The following is a 25508-nucleotide window of genomic DNA, read 5'->3' as shown; positions in this document are numbered from 1 at the left end:
GTTACAGTGCAAGATGTCACCTGAAGAGCTTTCTAGCTCTCATCTGGCCCCAAGAGAGCTGAGAAGCCTCAGTCTGAATGCATCACTGAGAGATCAGTTCTGACTTGTGGCTGATTTATGCTTTTGTCCCTTTATTTGTATTTCTTTGTGGGTTTCCTCAGCCTCCTCTCCTTTCTTACGACGACAGCTTGGCATATGGCTCCTGCTCTGGTTAGAGGAGGAAGACCTGAACATGTGCTGAGCCAAATATGCTCACCTAAGTACTTAATACTTAACCTCCTCCCTACTACTTTTCTAATTAGTTCAATTTTGTGATTTTTTTTCTATTTTTAAAATATGTATCTTTTGTTATTTCACAAAAAATCCATTAAATTCAAAAATTCTAAACAAGAAAAGAAAGGTCTCCTTCTACTTCAAAGTTTAAGAGAAAAAAACCCCAAAACAGCCAACCAACCACACCTAAACCAAACTAAAGAGAGATTCAGTTTCTCAAAATTATTTAGTTTCTCAAAAATGGGAAAGGTAAAGGTTCCAGTTGTTCCCTTAGGATATTACTACATTTTCCTAAAACTGTAAGTTTATCTCAAATAAAATACTTTCAGTTTATCCAAAAGAAAAGCAGAACTTTTGTACAAATGTCCCAATGAAAGAAAGCAAACAACCCGACTTCAAGTGTAACTACTGAGAGATTTTGCTTTTTTAATGTTTTATTTCTAAGTAATAAATGACATGTAGTGCCACTGGTCAAGAACTCTCTTCCCCAACTTGATTGAAATCTTCTGTAATGGAAAGTTAAGTTGGCTTTTTTAAAGCAGCTTTACAGTCTTTATTTGTCTACAAAATTAGATGTGTAGCTCAAGGACAAATGAATTACTCCTTGTCTCTCCTCAAGTATTTTGCATATTTTAACTGAAGCATCTGGGCATGCCAGATTTCCCTCCTTTCAAAGTTGTTGACTTTCACTTCTTCAGAATTAACAGATTAAAACCTACCATGGCAGTTATAAGCAGATCCTATTTTTTTTTCTGTTTAAACACTGATGAAGATGAGCACATGTGAAAGCTAAACACATGTGAAAATGAAAATGTTACATTCTTGTATTACACAAGTTCTTAACTGACAAATTCCATATGAGGATCTAGGACTCTGGAAATAACTGCACTAGTAGTGATGGATGTATGCACAAATCATAGCACTTTTAACCCCACACATTCAGGTGTGGGGTTACACAAAGAACAGTCCATCTACTAATGCAACATAACTTTAAATTTGTATTTTTAATCAAATTTTAAAAGCTAGAAATAAGAGAAGCAGCACAGCAGAAAGCTACTGCTGACCAAACACATTCTGTCATGCTCATATCAAAACAAGGGAGTCTCAGATACCAAATTCCTTCTCATAAACTACAGTTGAGGATCTATCATTGTTGCAATGACAAGCAGGGAAAAGTCCACCAGCAGTCATGGGAGCCAAGGAAAACAAATTCTTTAGAACTAAAATTTTCAATTAAAAATACTTCCAGATTTTGCATTTCTAGAAAAATAGATTTTACTGGTGTGAACAAAATGTGAAACAAATACACACTGATACAGTGTCTTATGCTGTCTTCTAGACACAACAGCTTAATTATGCCACAACTAAGCCTGTGGAGATCTTAATGCTGTGTCCATCAGCTCTGAATCTGCAGTTTTGAAACAATTCAATGTCAAGTCTCTGCTGAGTTACAAAAATTGCAAGTGAGGGCCAAGTATGTAAACGCAGGAGGTACGCGTGGAGGAGGAAGGTTGCAAAGAAACAGAAGCTGAAGGACACTCAGAACAGGCTCTCTGCATTGATACACCTCTGAGAACCAAATGAGAATGAGCACCTTACCCCGCGAAAGCATCGGAAACACGGTCAGCCACCATTCAATTAGCACATTTTTAGCACATATGAAAACCAATCCAGAGCATTTTTTAACACTATTCACCTATCTGTCAAGACATTGCCTCCAGCTTTTCCCATCATGCTGCTAAGACCTTGCTTGGATCCTTCAAGCAGAACTGAATTCTGTTAAAAATTTCATCTGTATTTTTCAGTAGTGAAGAACAATCAATTTCTCTCCTTGACTCTCAGCTTTTGCAACTAAATAAATAACAAACTTCAATTCCCAGCTCACAGGTTTTTTCAAGTCCTGCTTGTGGGCAAAACCCCAATACTCTTGGAAACAGACATGTTCATTTCATAGCATTTAGAAAAAAAAAATATTGTCTGAAATATTTCCATCAAATATCCAGTGTACAATGAAATGAGAATGAAAATATGTTTCTTTCCTTTTAATGCATAAAAAGGGACAAGAAAATTGTGCAGGAAGAACTACTAGTTTATTTCCAGATTTTCAGAAGTGTCATTTACAACAGCTACTCTGCTTTCCATCAGTTTGAAAAATGGGAAATGGATATTACCACTAAATTCTGTCACAAGATGTTGTCTCTTATAAACAGAAAAACACTGAGAATCACCAGACTACAAGAGAGCAGCTTGCAGACTGACAATGAGTATACTTTTCAAAATAATTTCCCACAGCAAAAGAACAATTGAACAGAAAAACTTAGTTATTTAGATGATATATGCATTTATCTAGTTCTAATTATAACTTCCTATTCAATAATCCCAAACCAATATACTAGCACCAAAATTACCAACACCCTGGTACAACATTATCTTCACTTTTAAATGCCAGTATGCTGCAACTGGCAGAAAGTCAGAAATGCAGAGAGGAATCAATCGCTGTTTGGAACTAAATACTTACTCTTGAGACAGAAGGGAACTAACTTGCAGAGTGGAGGGGATTACTTGTGTAAATCATCTAAGTTATGACAGTTAATGCACTGCTATAATTACAACAGCAGCATTATTTATTTATTCAGCTACCTTCAGCAGATTCTGACCTTTGGCACTTGTGCCAGGAATCTGGATTGCTGGGTAACAGTGTCCATTGATTAGTTTCAAATATGGTCTGACTGAACTATTTCTAGAGTAAAACTCCATGGTAAAATAAAATTTGGCTCCAACATAATGTGAAACTTAATCTCTTAAGCATTTAAGAAAAAGTCTGAACAAAAGCTGCAACATTTAATCACTGCCTATATACAAGAAGAAGACAATACTGAAAAACATCCCTGAAAATCAATGAAGCTACATTTGTGAGGCATCAATACCTATATTTTTAGTTCACATGCATAAAATACTTTTTAGAACACAAACACATTCGACCCCTTTAAAACTGGATGCTGCTTTATGAATGCTTGCTATTCCTTAACATTCTCAGATAATGTAACAGATCTGGACAGCCTCATTTTCAGGGGTATTACAGTTAACAGAAATTGAAAGTACTCAGTGCTTCCAAAGAAGGATGTTAGGAAATAATATAAAACATATTTGCTGTAGTTACTGTCAAAAAACCCCTCCTAATTGTGAAGAAATTCATAGGTATAGCTCATCCTGTACAAGTACAGCTGTACAGTCACACTTCATGTACCTGCATACAAACATTATTAGATTCAAACTCCAACTTTCTAAAATCAAACTCATCTCCAATTCACTGCTACCCAGGCACTTCTTACAGAAAGAGCAGGGTCTGCTCATCTCTCACAGCTTCTCGAGTAGAAACACCTATATCTTTTTTTTCTATTCATTTAAGAAAGAAGTATAAAAGGATGAGTCACAAACTTACACACTGACAACAAAAAGGAACCTCAGACAGCCTGTTATAAGTAAGTAATTACACTTTTTTATTTTTACACATTACAAAAACATGAATGGAGACCCACATCATGATTTTGTATTTCTCGACTACTATAGCTTTAAAAGATGTTCCAGACACTGCTTAAAATTCAGATTAACATGTCCTCACAGACAGGAACTTATTCTTTGTCAGAAGTTCTCAAACAGTCTGGTGTCCAATGAGAAATGTTCTGTGCTGGACTGGGTCATATTTATATCACTCATCCAAAGTAAGCAGACAAAGACTTCTGAATCTTCTGGTCTCTATCTAAAAACAGTAGTTAATGCCTGAAAGACAAACTGACAGCCCTGTAATATTCTTTATAGATAATCTGGATGATAAAATTTAATACATCTTAAGCAAGTTCACGGATCACAACAAACGGTGGAAAGCCAGATACAGCAGAAGGAAGAACAACCATATAGTGATACCTCAGCGTGCTGGAAGCCAACAAGTACTGCATGTGGGTTAATAAAAATAAACCTCACATCCTGCACCCGGGATGGAATTATCCCATGTCGCAGTAACAGCTGGGGACTGATGGGAATGGTGTGTAGCTCTGCTGAAGAGGACCAGAGAGCTAACCTGGCAAGCTACCCCAGAGGAAGCAGCATGCTCCGGCAGCAATGAAGAGAAACCATTACACTTTGAAATGCTTCTCAATGCCTACCACAGTAAATGACTAAAACATCAGTTTGGTGATTAAATACTTATGGTATGGCTGAAAACTCCCCAGGCAAACCCGTTTTGTAGAACAGAATTTGATAACAATAATACCATTTGTTATGACTGCCTCACAATACAGCAGAAAAAGCCCAATAAGCCTAACAAACCAATCCTGGCTTCAGTGCTTCAATACAAACACTTTATTTAAGTGTAGAAAGCATATTTTAAATTTTCTATTTAGCAGACTGAAAGTTTCCACAGGAACAGTGTGCATAATGAGGGTAAGAAAATGTGAAATAGAATTTTTGTCAGGTGTTGCTTGAAACTTTCCACCAACGCAAAAGGCACAAATTTGCCTCAGAAAGGTATATTTATTCTGCATATAGAGCAAATGCTACAAAATCCACTTTAAGCTGCACCTGAATGTATAACATGCATTGTGGCAAACTGTATTGTGTAAGTGGTAACTAGGATATATCCCAGACCCAGAGAGATTCTGGCTGCAAGTACATAGTAACACTTGCATGTATCATGAAACTCTTAATGACAGATCATAACCAGAAAGGTTATGATAGAAAGGCTCAGGCTTTTCTAATGATAATGCTCCTAAATCCGCCATCACTGAATGATAATAAGGCATAAATTCTGAAAGATTACTAAGAGTGAAAGTGAAACCAAAATATGCAGACTGAGACAGACTGCCACCTGTCATAAAAGGTGAAGGACTAATTTAAGAATCACCTGCCCTAGTAATGCTAGGGCAAGTGCCTACTCCCTTTGACCATGGGTAAGTAAGTATTCCTACAGAAGATTTCAGTAACACAAAAAGAACAAAAAGCAGATCCCTGAGGTGGGATTTGTTTTGATCATTTATTAAGCACATATACATCCCAAGAATTCTTGACTGGGGTGTCCTGCAAGCCAATAGTAACAAACTAAAAAAGCCAACCTGAATTTGAAATTTTGGCATGGTTTATAAGTTGGACATTTGCTGTGGTTTAAGCTTATCCATCCCACCTTACCCTGGGCAACTGAAAAAATACCTGCCATAATCTCTCTCTCACCACCAAGTGAGTCATGGAGACAGCAACACTGAGATTTAGGCAGTAAATCTCACCTGAGCTGTTTAAAACTCATCTGCTGTCAGGCTATCAAGTTTTGTAAAAGCTAGTCTGTCCTGTAAAGAAATGTTGAACAGTTAACTGGTATTAGAGAAGAAAGTGTCACTTTGTCACTTTTGTCATATTCACAGAAAGTCTAAGCACTAAGGGCTGTCTTGGCAAAGCACTAATCCTGAAGTATAGGTAAGTTTACAGTGCCTGCTTCTTCTGGGTTCCTGATGTCTAAATCAAGGAAAGGATAACTGAAAGTAAGGTGAATGAAAAATTGCCAACACAGAGAATAAACAGATGTCTTCCTAGTGAAGTCTACTGATTGTATTCTGCTAATCAACAAAAAAGAGAGTATCACAACTCTTTTCAAATCCTGAGATAAAAACCCACTAAAAGAAGATAAATGAGCAAGCAACCTGCAAATACCTTAAACATATTATGTCACATAGCTGAAAAGCCAACCTGTAAGTAAAGAATTAATGTTCTTTGCAAGTTTCAATCTGCTTATCTGTTGAGCCAAACAGAGCTTTAGGTTATTTGTTTTATTCAACAGATGCTGAATTTACTAAATGGGAAACATTAGGCTGAATGAACAAGAAATAATCACCCAGAAATGAAAAATTTTCAATCTATTGATTTTTATGTTGCACTCACAGCTGGGTTTTCCCAGATAGTTTGAACAGGACCTTTGAATGTCTCTCCTTATGGAAAATTAGGTGGCTCATGAGTATTAGTTGATGATAACAAGAATAAGAAAATTTCCAAAGAAGAAATCCTAGTTTCTTCCTAAATAAAAGCCTGAGAGTCTTTCAGCTTCAGAGACAGCCGTTCCTTTGGAGTCCTCCGAAGAAAACCAATGGGATCACCAGAATTTACAATTATAGATAGCTATGGTATCTTGAAGGACAACACAGGATAATGACAGGAACAGCACTTCGGGCAATTCTTTTTAGCCAATCTTTATCAAGTTAAGAGTACTGCTGGCAGCGCTAATTACCAAGGGCACTGAACTGGAATGAACCCCACCAGATGGCACTGTGAGCTGGAAAGCCTCAGAATTAGTGGGGTTCTGATCTGGTCTGCTCTTCCCCGTCCCAAGAGTTTAAATAGAACAGATCTAGGACCATCTAAGTTCATTACTCAGCTGGGTTATTTTCTGGACACAGAATGGAAGTTAAGCGTATGAAAATTCACTCTAAGTCAGGTTACAATGACTGACAGAAGTACACCAAGCACATTTCAATGTTGGACTGCTTCAACAAAAGCAATGCCTCAAACTAACTTCTAAAAAAGTCGCTCAAATTTTTTGGTTTTCAACTAAACTACTTCTACCAAAATTATTTATATACTGATCCTACGTACTTTTTAATTTTACTCTTTTCATATTGAATGCTGCCTCTCTCTGGTGAGATTAAGGGTGAAAAAATCATCTGACCCACATTGGTACCAGATGCCCCCAAAGCCAAGAGGAAATAACTGGATTGGGACAAGCTGTTAGTGACAAAAATGAGAGGGCAACAGAAGCTTTGTGCTGCTTTCTAAAAAAACCACAGGTCATCCATACTTGAAGCCTGAAACATTAGGATCTTTGGTCATCCAGGCTAAAGGCGCTGACATAAACCTGAGCCTCATTTTCCTGGCATTCAGTGATGAGGATCACCAGTTGGGTGCTGTCTCAAAAGGCATTGTCTGTCAGACAATCACTTTTGCCAGGTTTCAGAGGCTCAGTAACAATAGGAAGGCAAAAGAGTTTTGCACCAACAGAAACACACTCTTGCTCCACCAGGCACCTGTTTAACACCAGCTTTTAATTAAAAACTGGATCCTGAAATATTCTTCAGCTAGGCTGAAAAAAACCCAAATGGCACAAAGTCAAGTCTTCAATGTCCTAAAACGTTTTGAAACAACTTTTGGAGGGGAGGTGGGGAAGTAGGAGGACTTATCACAATGTTAACAAATGGATTCACAAACATGTTAAAGAAAAATGTTTCCTCCTCTACTCCCTAAGCTTTTCTAAAATAATCCAACTTGCCATAGTAAGTAAATTCCAGGGCAGAGCAAAAGTTTTGCAGAAGAAATTTTAATAATAATGATACAAATGTTACAATTAATTTTAACTTTTATAAAACAATGCGGGAAGAAAGGTTTTACTACTTTGCAAAACTGCAAGTTTTTAATAACTTAAATGATGTTTTCCACTAATTTTTGAACTAGAAAACTTCACTGCTTTGCCATGTCGTCCTTCACATCTCACAAGAGTCTTTTGAAAATTTACACCCAGAAGATGGCTTTATATATTAATTCATTCTTAAAAACTCATCCTAATATGAGATTTAGACTCTGAAAGCATTAGTTGTTTTCCATACTGTTACAATACTGTTCACTGGACTGTATGAACATGCTATCCTACCATCCTTTAGAAAAAAAAGTATCAATATTTATCTTCAGGCACTTTTCTGGGGTGTTTCGGTATCCACATAATGCTATGGGTAACTTCAGCTGTGGCACCCATTTAAGAACAGTAATGTCAAGGAAGTGCAGGACCCTAAACAAGATGTATATGTAGATGAGATTCTACTAACTGAAACAGCTGCTGTTATAAAGGTGTATGTAAGTCTACCCTATGATTTTAGTATCAGTTTCCTATGAATGAAAGCACAGGATGTGATATGTCTTGCCGACACAAGCAAAAGACAGACTTTAGGAAGTGCACAGAAAATTTGATCTCTGGTGTTTTAAGTCAAGCTATCAAATGATCATATCTTAATAACACTTAATAGCTGAACAGTAAGTGGTAGAGGCTGTGACAGCCAGAATAATACACAAAATTTTGAGCTCCAAAAGGAGGTACAACCCTACCTATCATGGTCTTGATATGCAACAACGTGATAGCCCTTCATCTTAATGGAAAGTTGTTAAAATTCAAAGTTTTCAGATATTATGTTAAAACTTAAGAATAACTAATAAAACTAAGCCACTGGTGGCATGTATTAGACTAAATTAGGTAGGGTACACAGGATACATGACACCAACCAAATGGAAGGTAGATTGCTGTGTGTTTCTACTGCCTTAAGGCATACACAGCAATCAAGACAAAGCTTGTGTTCAATAAATCTGATCAGATGAAGACACAGGTAAAACAACAGCAAACATCTAACAAATAATCAAAAATGCCTGGAACTTGCAAAAGGTATTACATCTTAAAGCCTTTGGAACAGATTAATAATTGTCTACAAAACACACTTGATAGAAAAATCATTAGACAGAAACCATAATTAGTACAATATTTCATAAAGGTGAACTCCTTGCAAGTTTCTGCATTGACCTTTTTTGTAAGGTTGTACAATTACAAATATGTTTAAGATTTTAAGTACTTTTCTACCACTCCATTCTTGATGAATTCAGCCTTGTGAAACAAGTTATCCTCTGAAATTAAAAGGCAGATACTGCCCTCCTGAGCAGAAGGCAAAAAGCCCTTAAGCATTAAAACTATGTACTAGGTTGCAATTTTATATCTGCTATTTCTTTCAATATTGTCTTTGATTGAACAAAATCATAGTGTTAGACTTTACATTTACAGCAGTTGATTTCTACAGACCCAGAGAAGTCCTGTGAGTTACAAATAGGATCAACTTTTCTCATTCTTACCTGCAGAATCATACTTCATGAAATGTTCACAATTAAATATTTAAATAAACCATAGAGATGAATATGCCACAGACCACAAGAAATACAAAAAGAAGTAATGGATTTTCACTGATAGCGAGCTTCAGTAAGACTTATGAAAAAAATAAACCCCAAACATTTATTTTACAGCACAGTAACAACTTAGAGGCTAAATATAAGCATTAAAGCTTAATTAAATTAAGCATTAATCTCTTCAGAATTTTAATTTCTGGAAAGCAGCAGAGTCACCAGACATATATCAGTTTGTATCACCAAAATAAATTTACCAACAATCTGAGCATTGCTTATGCAGTAGCTTCAATTTACTTCTTCTTAAAGCAACTGGCTTAACACCTGTTCTTTAATATGTATATGGTTGTATCAGCTGTTTGACTAAATATAGTTAAATCAACAGCTGGAGACGCCTTTAATTAATCCCTTGGAGTTCTTACAGGGTACTATTTTAAGAAAACAACTGCAATACAGTAACACGGTTAAGCATATAAGCATATTAATTCCACTATATTTAGGTCTTAAAAAATGCTCAGTTCAGAAGAAATGTCTTACAGTATAGGTACAGCTTAAAGGCAAAGAAACTATGTAATTAAATACTAGAAGCAGTCAGGTTGTTAGCAAATTTCTGCCTTGTTCTGTAATTTTCTCCCCATGCTGCTCTTCTTCCCCAAAAAATAACCTCAGGAAAACATTCCTGAGACTGTAAGGCAGTGAAAAAGTGAGTCCACCTTTTCCTTGAGCCCAAAGCAAGGCTAAGTTTCAATCTAAATTTCGGTAATAATTAAAAATTTGGTAAAAATTGAAATAAAATGGAAAGAGGCGAGCCTGGTTCTGGTAAAAGAGAAATTATTTTTGTATCTCCTATGTGCTAATTTTTCTTCTTAATTATAATTTTCTTTGTATTAAACACACGTAACTGCAATTTATCACATCCTGGAATACAGACTTTAGCCCTCATTTTTAACAGGAATCTGAGAAGGGAAAGAAGTTATATACCACACTGAACTTCATAGATAGACGAGCACAAAAAGCCTGGAATTTCAAACAGAAGTTCACAGGGTTTCTCTAAAGCATTTTAAACTCTTGGTAAGAGCAGTCCTAAATACTTTATGGTTTTTTGACTTTAATACCAGTGAAAAAACTTATTCGCTTTGTGACAGAACATTCTTTATTATCAGCATGATAAAGGTGTCAAATTGAAGAAATTTTTTTCAAGAAAATTTAAACAACTTCTACTACCACAAAATAACACTGACTGCTTGATGAGAACAAATGTGCTTCTTATTGGTTCTAAATATCTCACACTCTTAACTTCCCAATTAATATCAAAACTCATACAGAGTAATTAACACAAGCTATTGAGACAATGAAATTTAAAGTACCATATAAATATTATATTTAATTCAGAAACACACAAAAATCATAACCTATGGCCATCTGTGGCTGCCAGTTAGAAGGCAACTCTAAAAATACAAAAGTATGCAGAAGCATCAGCTGCCAGTAACTCCACACAGTGCTTGTCAATCTGCAACCTGCAAGTTTGTATGTAACACAGACACTTCATTCTACTTATTAATTCTTACATGTTATAAGTTAGGGTTGACATTTTTCATTTTTATAAAGATGGAACTATTAACACTAAAACTATGAAATGAGAAAATAAAAAGCTTTGACAAATAATGATTCTCATGTTTCTAATAATGGTATCCTAAATACAAATTACTTACACTATAGTGGATTTTGAGCATTACCAGACTCATTTATGTTTTTGCTTACATGCATTTATGTAAGAATAACTATAAGCAAAATCTATATGTTTTCAACTGAAGAAAAATCCCCAGAATAAATTCACTTTCTCTTGTTTTATAGCATTCTGTACATTACTTCAAGAGGTTTTCTAGTAAAACACTTGAAATCCATTTTCCTCACACAACTAGTTATATGGACATTATGGTCCAAGTTAAAGAGGTGTTTTTCCCCACCCTAAATAAATGAAGGTAACACCTAAAAATACAGACTTATTTTAGATAGTATGGAAATAGTGAAACAGTATCATAAATTATCATAACTGCTAATCATCTTACCACATTACATCACAAGAATGCAGTCTTTATATAATCCTTTTGTTGCACAGATTAACCCAGCTCCTTAGAATACAGTACAGTACTGAACTACTGAGTATATGCCTATTTATTTGTATTTTTTAAAATTAGCTTTATATTGTGTCTAATGTGGCACTGTGAATAAGTATTTGAATATGATTTTCCCAACACAAAGGATTATCTTATTGCTGTTGCTTGGGAAGAATAAACTTATATCTATCTATTTCCTCCATTCTCCCACCACCCCAATATATGCTGCAATGAACTATATATATATATACATGGGGAGGAGCAGGAGAGAGGTGAAACAGAACCCTTTAATTTATCAATCAGTATTTGATCACACCAGCCCATTATCATCCAGATAACAGCTATAATGCTATTAAAGAACATAATTCTGTTCCTCAAGTTATTCTTACCTTGCTTCAGGTAAAACCCAAGAATATTACCTACCCAAGTTGACCACATTAGAAAAGCACAACTTGGCTTAAAGAAGTCGTGAGAACAAAAAATATTCCAAAATGGGGATTGTAGGCAGAATCAATTTTGGAGGTCCTCCTCCTGTTTCAGGATATGAAAGCAACACTGCTGGCTACTACTGAGAAATGCAAGATCCCTTCCTGACTTGAAAGTGGATCACACAGTATCACCTCTTTCTTTTAGTCACTGGAACATTCTGTAGGCTACTTTTACAGCCCTGTAAAGAAATAGAATTAAAAAATCCTCCTTTCTGCCAATGGGAAAGTGTGTGAACTTTCCTCTACCATCTTTCATGCTGCTAAGACTTCATGAGTTTTCTGCCAGTCTGTTCTTTCAGACTGTCAAAGTGTCTCCAATAAGAAGCCCTATGTCAATTCATTAACCTCTCCCTAAGGCAGTATCACCCATGAGCACACAGAAGGCACACTCCCTCCAGTGCAGGTCATTTACAAAATACCCAACTGTACACCTGAAGAACGCTACTTACTACCAGCTGGACTTTGCTTCAGCAAACTAAGCACAGCGTTCCAGCTAATTTTCTGCTCACCTTGCAGACCATGTGTCCAAGCCACCTATCTCCAGTTTGTACAAACAGCCTCTAAGAGATCACATCAAATGCCTTCCTAAAGTCAAGGTAAACAACATCCACCATTCTCTCCCCATCTACTGAGACATTCAGTTTATCACAGAGGACAATTAGCTTGCCCTTGATAAATTCCAGTCATGCTCTTGGCCTTTCTGTGCCTGAACACAGGTTCTAGGAAAATCTGCTCCATCGTCTTCCAGACACCACAGCTAGGCTGACCTGCCTACAGATCCTGATACTTCTTCTCACCTTCCTTGAATATGGAGCTGATGTTTGCTTTTTTCCTCCTGCTTCATTTGAAATCTCTGAAGGCAATGACCTTTCAAAGATGAGCAAGGAAATAGCCTTGTAACAATACCATCCTGCTTATGCAGGATGCTGGGACGCACTGTACTCAGTCCCATAAATGTTTTTACATCAAAATTGCTTAAGTGGTCCCCAGTTTGACCTGTACAGCAGATAATACATCAGCCTTCCAATTCTGTCATTAAACTCGGGGACCTGGAAAGCCCAAGGACAGACCTTACCACAAAGAAGCAAAAAAAGCCTTGAGTGTTGCTTCCACATCCTTTTGCACCAGATTATTTTGAAGTCTAAGCCTCTTCACCAAGTTTGCCACCCACTTCAGTTTAGTACTGTGTACATACAAACACACATTCTTTCCACAGCTAATAATGTAAATACTGAGTGACACAGGCTTTGCAGAAGACTGAATGACCACCTACTTTGAGAGTAAGCCATTAAAACAAATAATACTAAGTCAAATTTTCTATTAATTTGTAACAGGAAACGATGATTGTACCTTAACCAAGTCTTTAGTTTGCTTATAAGATGATGTCACACAGTGTCAAAAATTTTTAACACTTTCAGCAAGTTCTTTCGGATCAGCCCTAGTTACCTAAAAGGGGTCTCCTATCAACAGCTATGCAGATCCCCAAGGACCTGAATGTTGATAATTCATTCAGAGAAATCTGTTTCTTTTAAAAAGCAGTCCTTGCCAATCTTTTGAGACTCCCTAATGAGTATATACAGAGTCTTACTGATAACTACAGGATAATTGCAGCCGTGGATACAGAGTATTATCAAGCATCAATGCAGCTTCCAGGGGGCCAAGGCTGGGGATAATCAACTGTTTCTCAAAAATCATGAATACTGATGAGAATCCCACAACAAAAATCTTGACACATCTACAGAAAATTGTAGTCAGGCAACTACTACATCCTGTGGGATCCTAATCAATACTGCATTCCAGCTCCCATAGTTCCTCCTTCTACAACACACTGCAGTTATTCAGCTGCAAATTCTAATCAATTAACTTTTAAAAACTACCATTTCTAGAGCACAGGGCTTCAACGATGCAACAATACTGCAACACATAAATAACTGCATGGAGAGAATCTGTATCTGAAGGGGCTTTGCCCAGACTTCTCTAGGTAGCTAATGCAAAAAAACTTGAATGACAAAAGCATTTGTCATTTGTGCTGATGCTTCAAGAAAGGGGCTGCAGCCCACTGCATGTTTTTCCTGATCAGCAGAAGTCCCGCACTGCCCAACAATGCATATTTTTCCTTCCTCCTGCATGGTAACATTTAGTCATTATACTAAATGAGGAAGAAGAGTTTGTTAGATATTAGCTGAGAAGGGCTGACGGAAGTATTTCTGGATGATGGAAAAAGCAAAAACTATTGATTTACTTTAAGTCTCTATCCACTGTTTACATTATCCCAATTCATGTAAATTTAACTTTTTCATCTTATGAGGAAACAATTTAGTTGCACTTATGTAGAATACATCTACATTTTTCCTCTCCACAATGTCCTCTTTAGTAAAAATGTAGCTGTGGCAGAGATGTTTAAAGATCAAAAATTGAGAGATAAAACCCAACAGGTAGAGAAAAGATGTAAAGGCACAGCAAGATCTCAAGAGTTGTGTCTGCATCTAATTTCTTATTAACCAAGAAGTCTGAAAGAAAGAGGCACCTTTAGAATGAACAGACTATGTCTAAATAAGGCTTTATTAATACCCAACACAAGATTATAAATTTTTTCAACTTGACAAGCACCAACTGGCACAGAATCTGAGAGGTTACATCTTTGTCAACAAGACAATCAGCTTTTCAGATACAGATCAATTGTTTAAATTCAGCTCATACTAAGCAAGAACTGATAGCCTTGTTAATAAAAACAAGTGATGTGATGACTTCTATCCAGTTGTCAATGCAATCTTTTCAGGAACATTGTGTTCAGTTGTCAAAAGCAGAAATTCTGGAGAATTTCAATACATTTTTAAGCAATTATTCATATGCATTTTGGCCACCTCTGTGCTTCAACTTCATGTAGAAACTGAACAAAACTTACATTTTCATTTTAAGAAGTGTTTATGGTTTTGATTCTTTTATTTTTTAGTAAATTCCAAATATTTTAGAACAAGTCAAACTCATTGTGCTTCACCATTTTCCCACCTAGTTTATATCACTTTTACATTCATTCCCACCATGCGGCACGTCTGGCACTGAATGGACAGAGTGAGAATAAAGCCCACAAACTGCAGCTTGTGAGAGAGAGACAGCTCTGCAAGGAGCTGGGCAGACATAAGGGAAGAACCAACTGCAAGAAATTTCATGCTCAGTGTGCAAGGCTTGACAGGCTTGTACTATTTTGACAGGCTTTTATCACTTTTTACATGCTGCTGAATTATGAGAAAAGCAAGCTCACAAAGACATTGATATTGCTCACAAAACTGCACTTGTGTGTGGAGTCTTGTTTTTGGTTTTTGGGTTTCTTTTTGTTTTTTTTTTTTTTAAAGAAAGCTAAATTGAATTCCTAGAATATATTCCAAATAATGAAGAAAATCTAACACATCCATCCTCAAGGAGTCTTGTATCAGGACACCCTTTATTTCTTTTAACAAAGCAAATTAGGTTAGCTAACTGAACAGACTCAGACAGGGTTTTCTTATCATTGTTATTGAGCATTACCTGTTATAGTAAGACATTTCTCCTATACACCTTTTAATTGAAAATATATATTCTCAATGCAAATGTATAGGTTTTACATTAAACAGGTTACCTCCCTTAGACAATCTAAATGGATTTATAAATACTTTACTATTTTCCCCTTATTTTGTGGTTGGATACTGGAGGTTTCTTCACAGAGAAGAGTTTAATGACAAGTAAAAAGGTCAGCAAACAAAGCCAGGATTAAGAGATAACCTCTTCTATCAAATCACAGCCTACCATTGAACTCAGATTTGAATAAAATGTTATGTAACTTACTCTGCTTATTCTCTGGAACACCTGTTTTATCAATATTTGCACAGAAACATGTTCAGTGCCAGAACAATCCCATCTACTCCAGCTATTTAACTCACCAATCTCCTTGGGTCTTGCCTGCTGTTGTAGTTTTAGAGATATCCTGTAATTTTGCCTCAGCAGCACAGTCTTTATCAAATCTAGGCTTTCCTCTAAAAATATAACAAAAATGGTATATATTCTCTTTACCATTATTATGTCACATTGTCAAGAATTTTAAAATTTCTTTATGTTTTGAGATTTAGAAGCACAGTCCAATAGACCACCTCTTCTTTTTGCCATGATGTTACAATTCAGTGTTGTTACAACTGGGATTTGATCACTCTCTCACTACCTTCAATTTAGTGTTTGGTATCTAGAGTCTCACATTCCTTTGCCCAGCTGACAGCTATTGAATTTGTTCCATCTGGAAGCTTGCTGGGGCTCCTTTTTAAAAGAGGAGAGAAGGAGGGGAACTCATTCCATACTTCCAAGAAACTAAAAATTCTAAGAAATTTGAACATTTTTATTAATTGTTCAGTCTTTTCTGCACTGGTTGTAGGAAATAAAATGTTGGCATCTCAAGAAATCACAGGAAAATTAAGATTAAGGTCTCCTTCAATAAACAGGAACACCAGAACCATCAACACAATAGGGTGTACCAACTCTTTGCAGACAACAGACAAGGGCCTCCTCAACATAAATTTCAAGAACTATTTATGTTTCAGCATAGCAGTTAAAAGACTGCAATTATCACTTGTGTTTTGTTGAACTGTGGTACATTTATCATTCCAAATTCAAAGTGACACACTAGCATGTATCAGTAACAAAATTATTTGGAAGCAAATACACAGAAATACCTTGAAATCTCTCTCTGTGTGACAAATATTTAAGACACAGCTTTCAGACCCTAAATTAGGATTTCCAACAATTGTACTACTAGTATATAATCTTATGTTGCAATATACGGTAGTTAAACAAATTTGGACCTACTTCAGCATCCTTATTTTCTTTTGTCCTAATTTTCATCAAATTTTTTACTATTCCAAACTCTAAAATGCTAGAGTAACCATGTATTATTCTACTGTTAATACCTTTGTACATCAGTATTTAAAAGCACCGAATTGTTTGGTTATTCCCTGTCAGGAAAAAACATAGAATTTTCTCACAACACCTCCATATGCCAAAAGGTCCAATTACCTTGGAGTATCAGATACACTTTACTGAAAGTTCTTTAGAATGAATTTGTGGTGGTGATCAAACTCATTTCCAAGTAAGCACCAACAAACAAACTTTTCTAGATTCTAGTTACAATAGGGAAACAAATTTTGCTGTCATCTCTGTTTTGCTATTGCAACACACATACTAAGAAAATAAGTAGTTAGAAAAAGACCACAGAAATGAAGGCAAGTCTCACGCTAAAACAAAGAAAGTCTTGAAAGTAGGCAAAGAGCAAGTCTCTGCTTTCTTTTCTGTAATTCCTTCTCCTTACACAAGGAACAAAAAAATTTAAGCTGCAGTTTTACAATGCCATTTCTTGCCTTAACTAGGCTACTAGCAATACTGTGTTGACTTTCTCTATTTTTGTGAAAATCACTAGTATTTTGGTTTAAAGAACAATTCTCTCTAAACTACCAAAAGATTATTTTGAAGTGGTACTTCCCTGCATTCACAGAAGAAAACAGGTATAAATTACAGCTCGTTCTACCTTGCACCACCATTGGAAAGTAGAGAGCTACTTTAAAGACTTGAATAAAAGAGTACATTGAAAATAACATCTAAAACCAATAATCAAGCCCTGTATCAAAAGCAAGGACAGATCTCTGGAATAAGGGAAATAGTTATCAAAACAACAACATGAAAAAAACCCACACTCGGAAACAGGAAGACTTCTAGTAGTTTCAATTTGGAAGAGAGTTGAATTCCTAGATTTCAGTTGAAGTACCTTTTTTTTTTAACAAATACCCAATAGAGCTGATAAAAAATGTGAACATGTGAGAAAAAAATTACAATTTCTTTTTATTTTTTCAAAGCAAAATAAAAAAAGAACACTGAGTAAACTGTAATGAGCTGTAATGAACTGTAATGAGCTATTATCCTCAAAAGAAAAATTTAACTAGTCATTAACTACCAATTTTTCTGCTATTAGGCATATAATGTGTCTTGAAAATGGTATCACAGATTTCCATTTGATCTCTCACCCAAGCTTATGTACCACCACAGTAGCAATCAAATATCTAGACTGAATATATTTATATCTCAAATTTCTATAAAATCTTTTTTCCTACAATACAACATAGATATCCACTGTTTTGAACAAAAATAAATGCATGCACAACAAGCTGAACACCTCACACTTTGCTTTTTTCTCACTTCTACTCAATTTCTGTCCTATCTCTTTTACTCAAAGAAGTTTTAAAACAACCACATGTGCTCTCTCCAGGGCAATGCTCAGTCTTTTTATCTGTGATTTTCTCTGTGTTGCAGAGAAAATCAGAGATATAATCTCATCTTTATAATCAAAATATACATATAGAATTCCACATACCTTCTATTATTTGCATTTAAAATTGACTGAGATGCAGACTGGAGTGAGCAGATTGAAGCCTGTAAATGAAAAGAAGTCAAACCCCACAAGTTCAGAAGGACCTAGGAAAAAAACAGCTTTGCAGTACAACAAAAGAATGCCTAGAAACTAAATACAGATTTGATACAGATTTCTGGGGATCTTCATGTGCAAGAAAAAGAGTTCCTTAAAATAAATTGTAAATTATAGTATTTTTTCAGTTTCATTGCACTCTTAAGCCAAAGCCTTCCCACACCTTTCCAGGAAACTCTTGAAAGATCCAGTTCCTTCCTGTCTTGTCCATTAATACACACCAGCATCTTCAGATATAGACAAAGCACCACTGCCATGCTGTGAACTTTTAACTCAAAAAGCTTCTTCTGTCCATAATTTATGAAGAGTGACCACAATGACTAGGGCTTTATGATGAAATCAGCACTTTGTGATATGGCAAACACGACTTCTTTTAAGAGAAAAGCAGAGTAGGAAAATGAAGACTGAAAAGTAAATTCTTCCTTCCATAATTCTGTTTATTTTTGCTGAAGTTATTTGAGGCAGACAGGATAAACAATTGAACAGTCTACACTTGAAAGCAAAAGATGATGTGTTAATAGCCCAGCTATTTAATGACATCTAAGTTTTAAATCTATTTAATTTGACTGACCCTTAAATTAGCTCCATTGGTTAGAGCATGGTGCTGACAGCACCAAAGTTGTGGGTTCAATCCCCATATGTAAATGTCTTAAATCACTTAAGAGTTGAACTTGATGATCTTTGTAGGTCTCTTTCAACCCAGAATATTCTGAGATCTGTGACTTCAGTGATGAAAATTCTTTGATAACTACTGAGATAATGCTTTTTTTCCTCTTCAGGTAAATTACAGGGAGTTTTAAAAGACTGTGTTTTACACTCAATCTATACTTTGAGTTCTTCTGGGCAATTTAAATTAGAGCTTTAATCACTGAGTCTCATAACTATTCCATGTTTTCTTGAGTGTTTTATTTAAAAAAAACCTCAATGCATCAACACCTTTCCTGGAGACTTCTGAAACTACTCAGTCCAAAGAGGCTAGAGATGAGTGAGGATTTCTCTCCCCTCAAAAAAGAAAGACATAGCAATGCAAACAAACATTCCCAGACTCTTAGACAATGCTATTTTAATAATACATATCATTTTCATCTTCAGCCATCTGAAATATTTACATGCATGACCAGATGACAAAATATACAATTATTTATTTTGACTATTCAATTTGTGAAGATAACTTGCCAAATTAGTTATACAACCTGTAATACTTGTCCACTGAGAGCCATTAGAGCTTCCCCAGCCGACATCACTGTTCCATCTGCTCAGTGATTTTCTCGTATAGATCAAAAGCAGTATCAGCCTCTGTTCTCAAGTGTTTAAACTAAACCAACTCACTAATTTCTTCAGGTTCTCCAACAATTACACAGTTTCTTAGAACACTGCAACAATGTATTTCAAACATTCATAAAAGCTTTGAAAAACAAAACACTAAATTATCTATTTCTAACATTAGACCTGAAATCCTAGACCAACCCAAGAGAACTTACCAAGTGTATTAGTATCTTTCCTTTGTTCACCCCTCCCATAGGAAAAACAAGCATACAGCTAAGGAGTGCCCTTTGCTCACTAGAAATTTAAACACATATTTAAATACTTTGCCAACTAAATTTCAGTACTGCAAAATGGATCATTTAATAAAACTTGCTATTGGTAGCTTCATCTCAGTTTTGCCAATTATAATAGCTGTGCCTTTCATGTGCATCCATGTGCATTTTAAAAAAATTCTGAAATTTTTATAAATTTCAAAAGCTTAACACCAAAATACCCTCAACCACTTTCTGACAAGGGCATCCAATCTGTGGTTTTATTCTGAAGCTAGCAAACTACTCTCTGTAGTTTTGAAAGTTGATCAAGACAGTCCCACACCATAATAGGAAAAGCCAGTTACTAAGCTGCTAAATACATACATGAAATCAAAATACCCAAACCAACTACCATAAATAGTACCCTTTTTAATGTTATATGAGCTTTCCAAGCAAACTGATGCACACAGGAATCCACACGTAGTATACCATGTCAAGATCTCCAAACACCATGCTCTGTAGTGCTTTTTTAAGATCAGATACACATTCACTATCTCAGGCCACCAACAATATTCCAAATATCCTCAGCAAGGCACAAAACACATCTGATGTATTTCTAATGTCACTGTGTTTTAGAGCACTGACCAACCTTACAGCATGCATCTGTATTTCTGTTGCTGGCACACATCTTCTCCTGTCCCCTTTCCATCACAGTCAACACTGTTTGCCTTAACTGGCCTTTCTAACACACACTCTTCTTGCTTCCATAGTGACATCATGAGATAAGATAAACAAACAGCCTGTTTGGGGGAGAAGAGAACTCTATAGAGGAACTGAAAGATCATCTTCAATGGAAGGGAGACAGACATTTATAGAGGCTGGGTTAATATTCAGCAGATTTACTCATGGCAAAAGAAAATGAATGACTAAAGGTCTGGAAAAAGGAGCATCTAATTTACTGGATTTAACTTTGTGTCTCCCTTGCCCTTGCAGACTTTCAACAGACAGAACAACAACATATGGTACAAACTGCTTCATAATGCAGACTTGGGTGTAGTCTCTGAAGATCAGCAGGTACACGTGAATATTGGTGAGTCTCCATCAAGAGTTTTTATTCCAATTTTCAAATTATGTACTGGTAAAGGCTGTGTGCTCACACTGAGACTATTCTATTTGACCCATTCAATCAAAGTAAGATTCACAACAGAGCTTCTCATTTCCAATAACAATAAAGGAGGACTAAGAATAAAATTAATTTGCAGAAAATCCACTTTTAATACACTTCTCTGTAAAAGATCTGTGGGGGGACAGTGTCTTAGAAGTCATCAAAAAGTTCCATTGTAGATAAATTCACACAAAACCAAATGCCACATTTGCCTACTTGATATTAGAAAACAACCAAATGGTTGCTTTACAAGCAAGTTCATATGGTTTAATATGCAGACACTGAGATTTAGCAGCGCTGACTTTACAAGGAAAAAAAACCAAATGAAACCAGAATCCAGGTCTCAATTGTGAATAGTAACTCCACTGTTAGCAATGCACCAGCCACCTTCATGGCAAATACTAGGCTCTTTTACCAGATTCACAATTACCTACATTCATCCTGCAGTTTATGGAACATCTTATTTAAAGTTTGTAATTTCAGGTGGATGATTTAAGGTGTCCGCAGTACTTCTTGGCACAATAACAACAAGTATAGCAATACTTGTACTTCTTGGCACAATAACAACATATACCTAAACACATTTTCTCAGTTACTTTATTTAAATAATTCTCAGGTGATAAAGCTCAAAGGTTTTCTGGATGCTTGTTGATGTGGTTTGCAGAAAATATTCACTGGAGCCAAGCAATTTTGGGAGATGCACTTATTACCCTATTGTGAATGTGCTTGAAAACAAGAAAAGCAGCTGCAGGAGCAACTCCTGCTTCCATTCTCTACTAACAAAATTTCTTCTTTTCTGCTTTTATCAGTGACATTTGTCAGAGAAAGATCGTAACCTAATCTCCGCTACACAGGACATCTTTACATTCTCACATGTAAAAAGGGGGTAAAGGCAACACAGAGCACAAATTAAAAAATCTCACTGCTTTTATAGTCGCTTTTCACATAAACCATGTATAGCTTTAAAGAGTGATAATGACTTAAATCACAGGGGACATTTAAAAGCATAGATTACTAAAGTCTTCAGGCAAAAACTTACAAAAACAGCATTAGGTTTTAGACAGAAAAGACTAGAACAATAGTGAAAGTTATGATGGTACTCTTAAAATACAGAATAAATTAGTAAACTGTACATGTCTTTTCTCAAAGTTTGAAGGAAGCCACAGAATTCCTACTAGAGTCCTGTCTTTTGGTTCAAATTTCAGTAATTTTCATTAATTTTCATTAATTTTTCTGTGTTAACCCCAGTCCAAAATGGGCAGAAAAAAAATCTAAATTCTTCATTGTGCTTTATAATACTGGCAAATCTACTTCACCCATTTTCTTTATGAACTACTTTCTAATTTTCTGCAAAAGAATTAGCCAGTCTGTGAGAGAATGTACTGCCACCAGGATGTAATTTGGCCCAGTGCCTTTTATGAGTACTATATAATTTTGTGCAACACCACCCTTGCACTAAAGTATTTAAGGAACAGGTTTTCCTATATAAGCATACAACTCCATCTAGGAGATTTTCCCTAGACATTTTGAACCCAAACAGAAACTCACTAAGTTTTTTTTTTACTAGTACAGCAAAATACCTATTCAATACTTTGCAGATGAACTACATCTTTTCTACAGTCCGCATAAATAAGACATGAACATGATGTTTCATAGTTTCATCTTTAGCTTGTCTTCATTTTGCCTCTACTATTGGCTCCTGCCAAGTTACATGCATATCTTCAGCATGAACGACTGATCAACTTCTGAACTCTTATCATTTAGCTATGACTACAGGAAGGAAATAAATGATATCTAACGTCAAAACCACTAATTTTATCTAGAATGCCATTAATTAGCTTATCTCGTTGACCACCACAAAGCTTTCTTTGAAGTTAAAAAGAGGTCCTCCTGAAGTGTAGTCTAGTCTGCTGCCCAGAAGGCGAAATGATGTGCAGCCGGTGTGTACGGAACCATGCTTAGAGTAAAATGATAAGCTCCCCGACTAACCCTCGGGTTAGCCCGCAGAGCAGCGTCTGAGCCGCCTGACAGTCCCGAGGCGGTGACGGCTGCGCGCAGCTCCGCGGGCACCGGGGGTGCCGGCGCACACGGCGGGGTCCCGCGGGTGAGTCACGGCATTCCCCGCCCGCCGGCACGGGCACGGCGCCGCACCACTGGAGGCACCGCTAATCTCCTGCTTCCTAAGGCTCTCTCACGGCATTAGGTCCACACTGAGAACAGCTGTCGGTTTCATAAACTTCCTTAAAGGTTCACAGGGTTTCCCAGGCTTATGAGGTAAACGGGATTCGCGCCTCGGCTGCGAAGGGTAAAGAGGTTAAGGGTCCTTCTCCTCTTCCTCCTTGGCTCATCCTCCGTCCGGCGCCGCAGCGGGCGCTGTCCGGGCTGTCACCGTCCGGCCCCGTGACTGGCACCTGTGGCATGCCAGGTGTCGGGGGCCGGTGTCGCCGGGCACTGGCACCCACCGCCCGGCCGGGAGCGCAGCCCGGCCCCGCGGCGGGCGGGGGAGCGCGGGGCGGGCGGCACAAAGCGCCTCCTCCGCCCGCGGCTTTGTTCGCGGCGGGGCCTCGCGCCAAGCCCCTGCCGCAGCCCCGCTCCGCCGCCGCACGGTGCGGCTCGGCCCGGCGTCGCTGACAACCTCCCCCGCCCTCACCCCGCTACCTCCCCGCCACGCCACCGCCTCCTCCTCCTACCTTGGCTTTCCCAGCCTCCAGCTTCTTCAGCCGCTCCTCGTCCTCCATGGCGTCTGTGCGGGAGAGCAGGGTGTTACCGGCAGCAGGAGGAGGGGCTCTCCCCGCGCCCTCCCCTCAGTCGGGGCGCACACGCTCGCTGTCCGGTCCGGTCCTGTCCCGTCCCGCCTCACAGCGACGACAGCTGCCGTGGCGGGGCCACCGGCGCCGCCATCTTCAGCTCCACGTAAACACGCGGCCGGGGAAAGTGACGTGTGGCCGCCTGCTCCTCCTCCTGCCGCCGGCGGCCCCTCCTTCCCGAGCCCTGGCCGCTCCGGCACCTCTGCCCGCCGGTGACCCCCGCCCGCCCGGCTGCCGCCGAGTCCCGTCGGAGCCGCCCCTGGAGGAGCGCGTTTGACCCCTGCAGGGCGGCGGCGGCGCCGGGGGCAGCGGGCGCGGACAGCACCGATGGGCACACCCTCGTCCACACCCCCGTCCACACCCCCGCGCCCTGCGGGCAGAGGCGGGTGCTCCCGCTGCCCACAAAAGAGCAGCGGTGCCAAGACGGCCGGCGCTCGCTGGACTGCGACGCGGGGCTCTGAGTGGGCAGCACCTGAGTTCTGCCGCCCCGCCAATCCCGTACTCTGGCCTGAAGGCTAATTCTGACAGTTCTGGTTTTCCAGGCGCTGTCCTGCTCCGGCGCGCGGCTCACACAATTGCAGGGATCCTACAGCTCGATCTAAGGTTTGGCAATACAACGAGCTTCCCGAGCGTATGCCGCAGACTGTGTAAGGATGACAACAAAGGATGTGTAGCCCCCCCTGTTAAAATTACTTACCATGCACTCGTGCCAGACGGGCTGGAAGAAGTGTGTTAAAAGCACAATGGGGAATATGGCACGTGGCAATTAAATGCTCATACAATTTCTATACCCCAGCAAATACAGAGCAATATTCTGAGATAATTTAATAGTCTACTTAATGTGTGCCTTGAAAGGCTAATAGCATTTTGTATCACGTGGTCCTATTGTGCTTTTTCTTTCAGTTCCCCCTGAGGTGGGTTCCTTTTGTGATGGTGCGATAGATGGCACAGGCTTACACACAAAGGAAGGAAAAAGGCTTCCCTGGAACGTGTACCAGCTGCAATGGGAACGGATTCCTTATTCTGCATTTGGAATCATGCTGCTTTACTAAATGCAAAACTCAAAGTCTTTCGAAATTAACTTAGATCTCAGCTTTGCTGATCTTTTGAATATGGTTCCTTTAGTATACATTCTTTCCTTGCCTGAATTTTCCAGCAAAGACAGGATACACCCAAAACCCCAAACAAACAAAAACACAAAAGAAAACAGTATTTGCACAGGATTACTGGCCAGGAACAAGTTTTTTAAAAAGTCAGTTAGGTGTCCTAGCAAGAAAACACCCATATTACTACCAAAGTAAACTAAACATACAATCTGACATTTTAAAGGATTTTTCTTTCCTCCTCCATTATGTTTCATGGAAAAGTCTGAAATAATTAGTTAATAGGTACAGGTCATGCACATTCCTGTGTTTACAAAACAATGTCCTCAACCTTTAGTCAAAAAGGAATGTATACCATTTATGTAAAAAGAAAACACCATCCATCATAGGGAATGAAAAATACCTGTATTATCTGTTGTTCCATATTTGAAGCAAGATGTTTGTTTCAGTTAAAGTTCTCAGACTTTGCCATTTCACTACAGGAAAATCATGTTATAGAGGGAAGCAGCGAATGAAAATGAGAAGAATTAATAAAAGAGGGAAGATTTTTCTAGGAACATAAATTTGAGTTCATG

General features: G+C 37.9%; 1 protein-coding gene across 4 annotated transcripts in view; it reads right to left on the bottom strand.

Annotated features, from left to right (window-relative positions):
- Positions 1-23961, bottom strand: part of AKAP9 (A-kinase anchoring protein 9) — a 107036-nt gene extending 83075 nt beyond the window's left edge. For 3 of the 4 annotated variants that reach the window (XM_018909398.3, XM_018909399.3, XM_018909400.3), the window contains exon 1: positions 23714-23961. In XM_018909398.3, the coding sequence (XP_018764943.3) occupies positions 23714-23761 (48 nt within the window). In that variant the 5' untranslated portion in view covers positions 23762-23961. The remainder of the gene's footprint in view (positions 1-23713) is intronic. The other variant, XM_018909401.3, reaches the window with a different exon arrangement.
- Positions 23962-25508: the final 1547 nt, after the last annotated feature.

The sequence above is a fragment of the Serinus canaria genome, chromosome 2 (genome assembly GCF_022539315.1).
Source record: "Serinus canaria isolate serCan28SL12 chromosome 2, serCan2020, whole genome shotgun sequence".
In the NCBI taxonomy this organism is placed as follows: domain Eukaryota; kingdom Metazoa; phylum Chordata; class Aves; order Passeriformes; family Fringillidae; genus Serinus; species Serinus canaria.
This window is presented reverse-complemented; position numbering and strand designations above follow the sequence as displayed.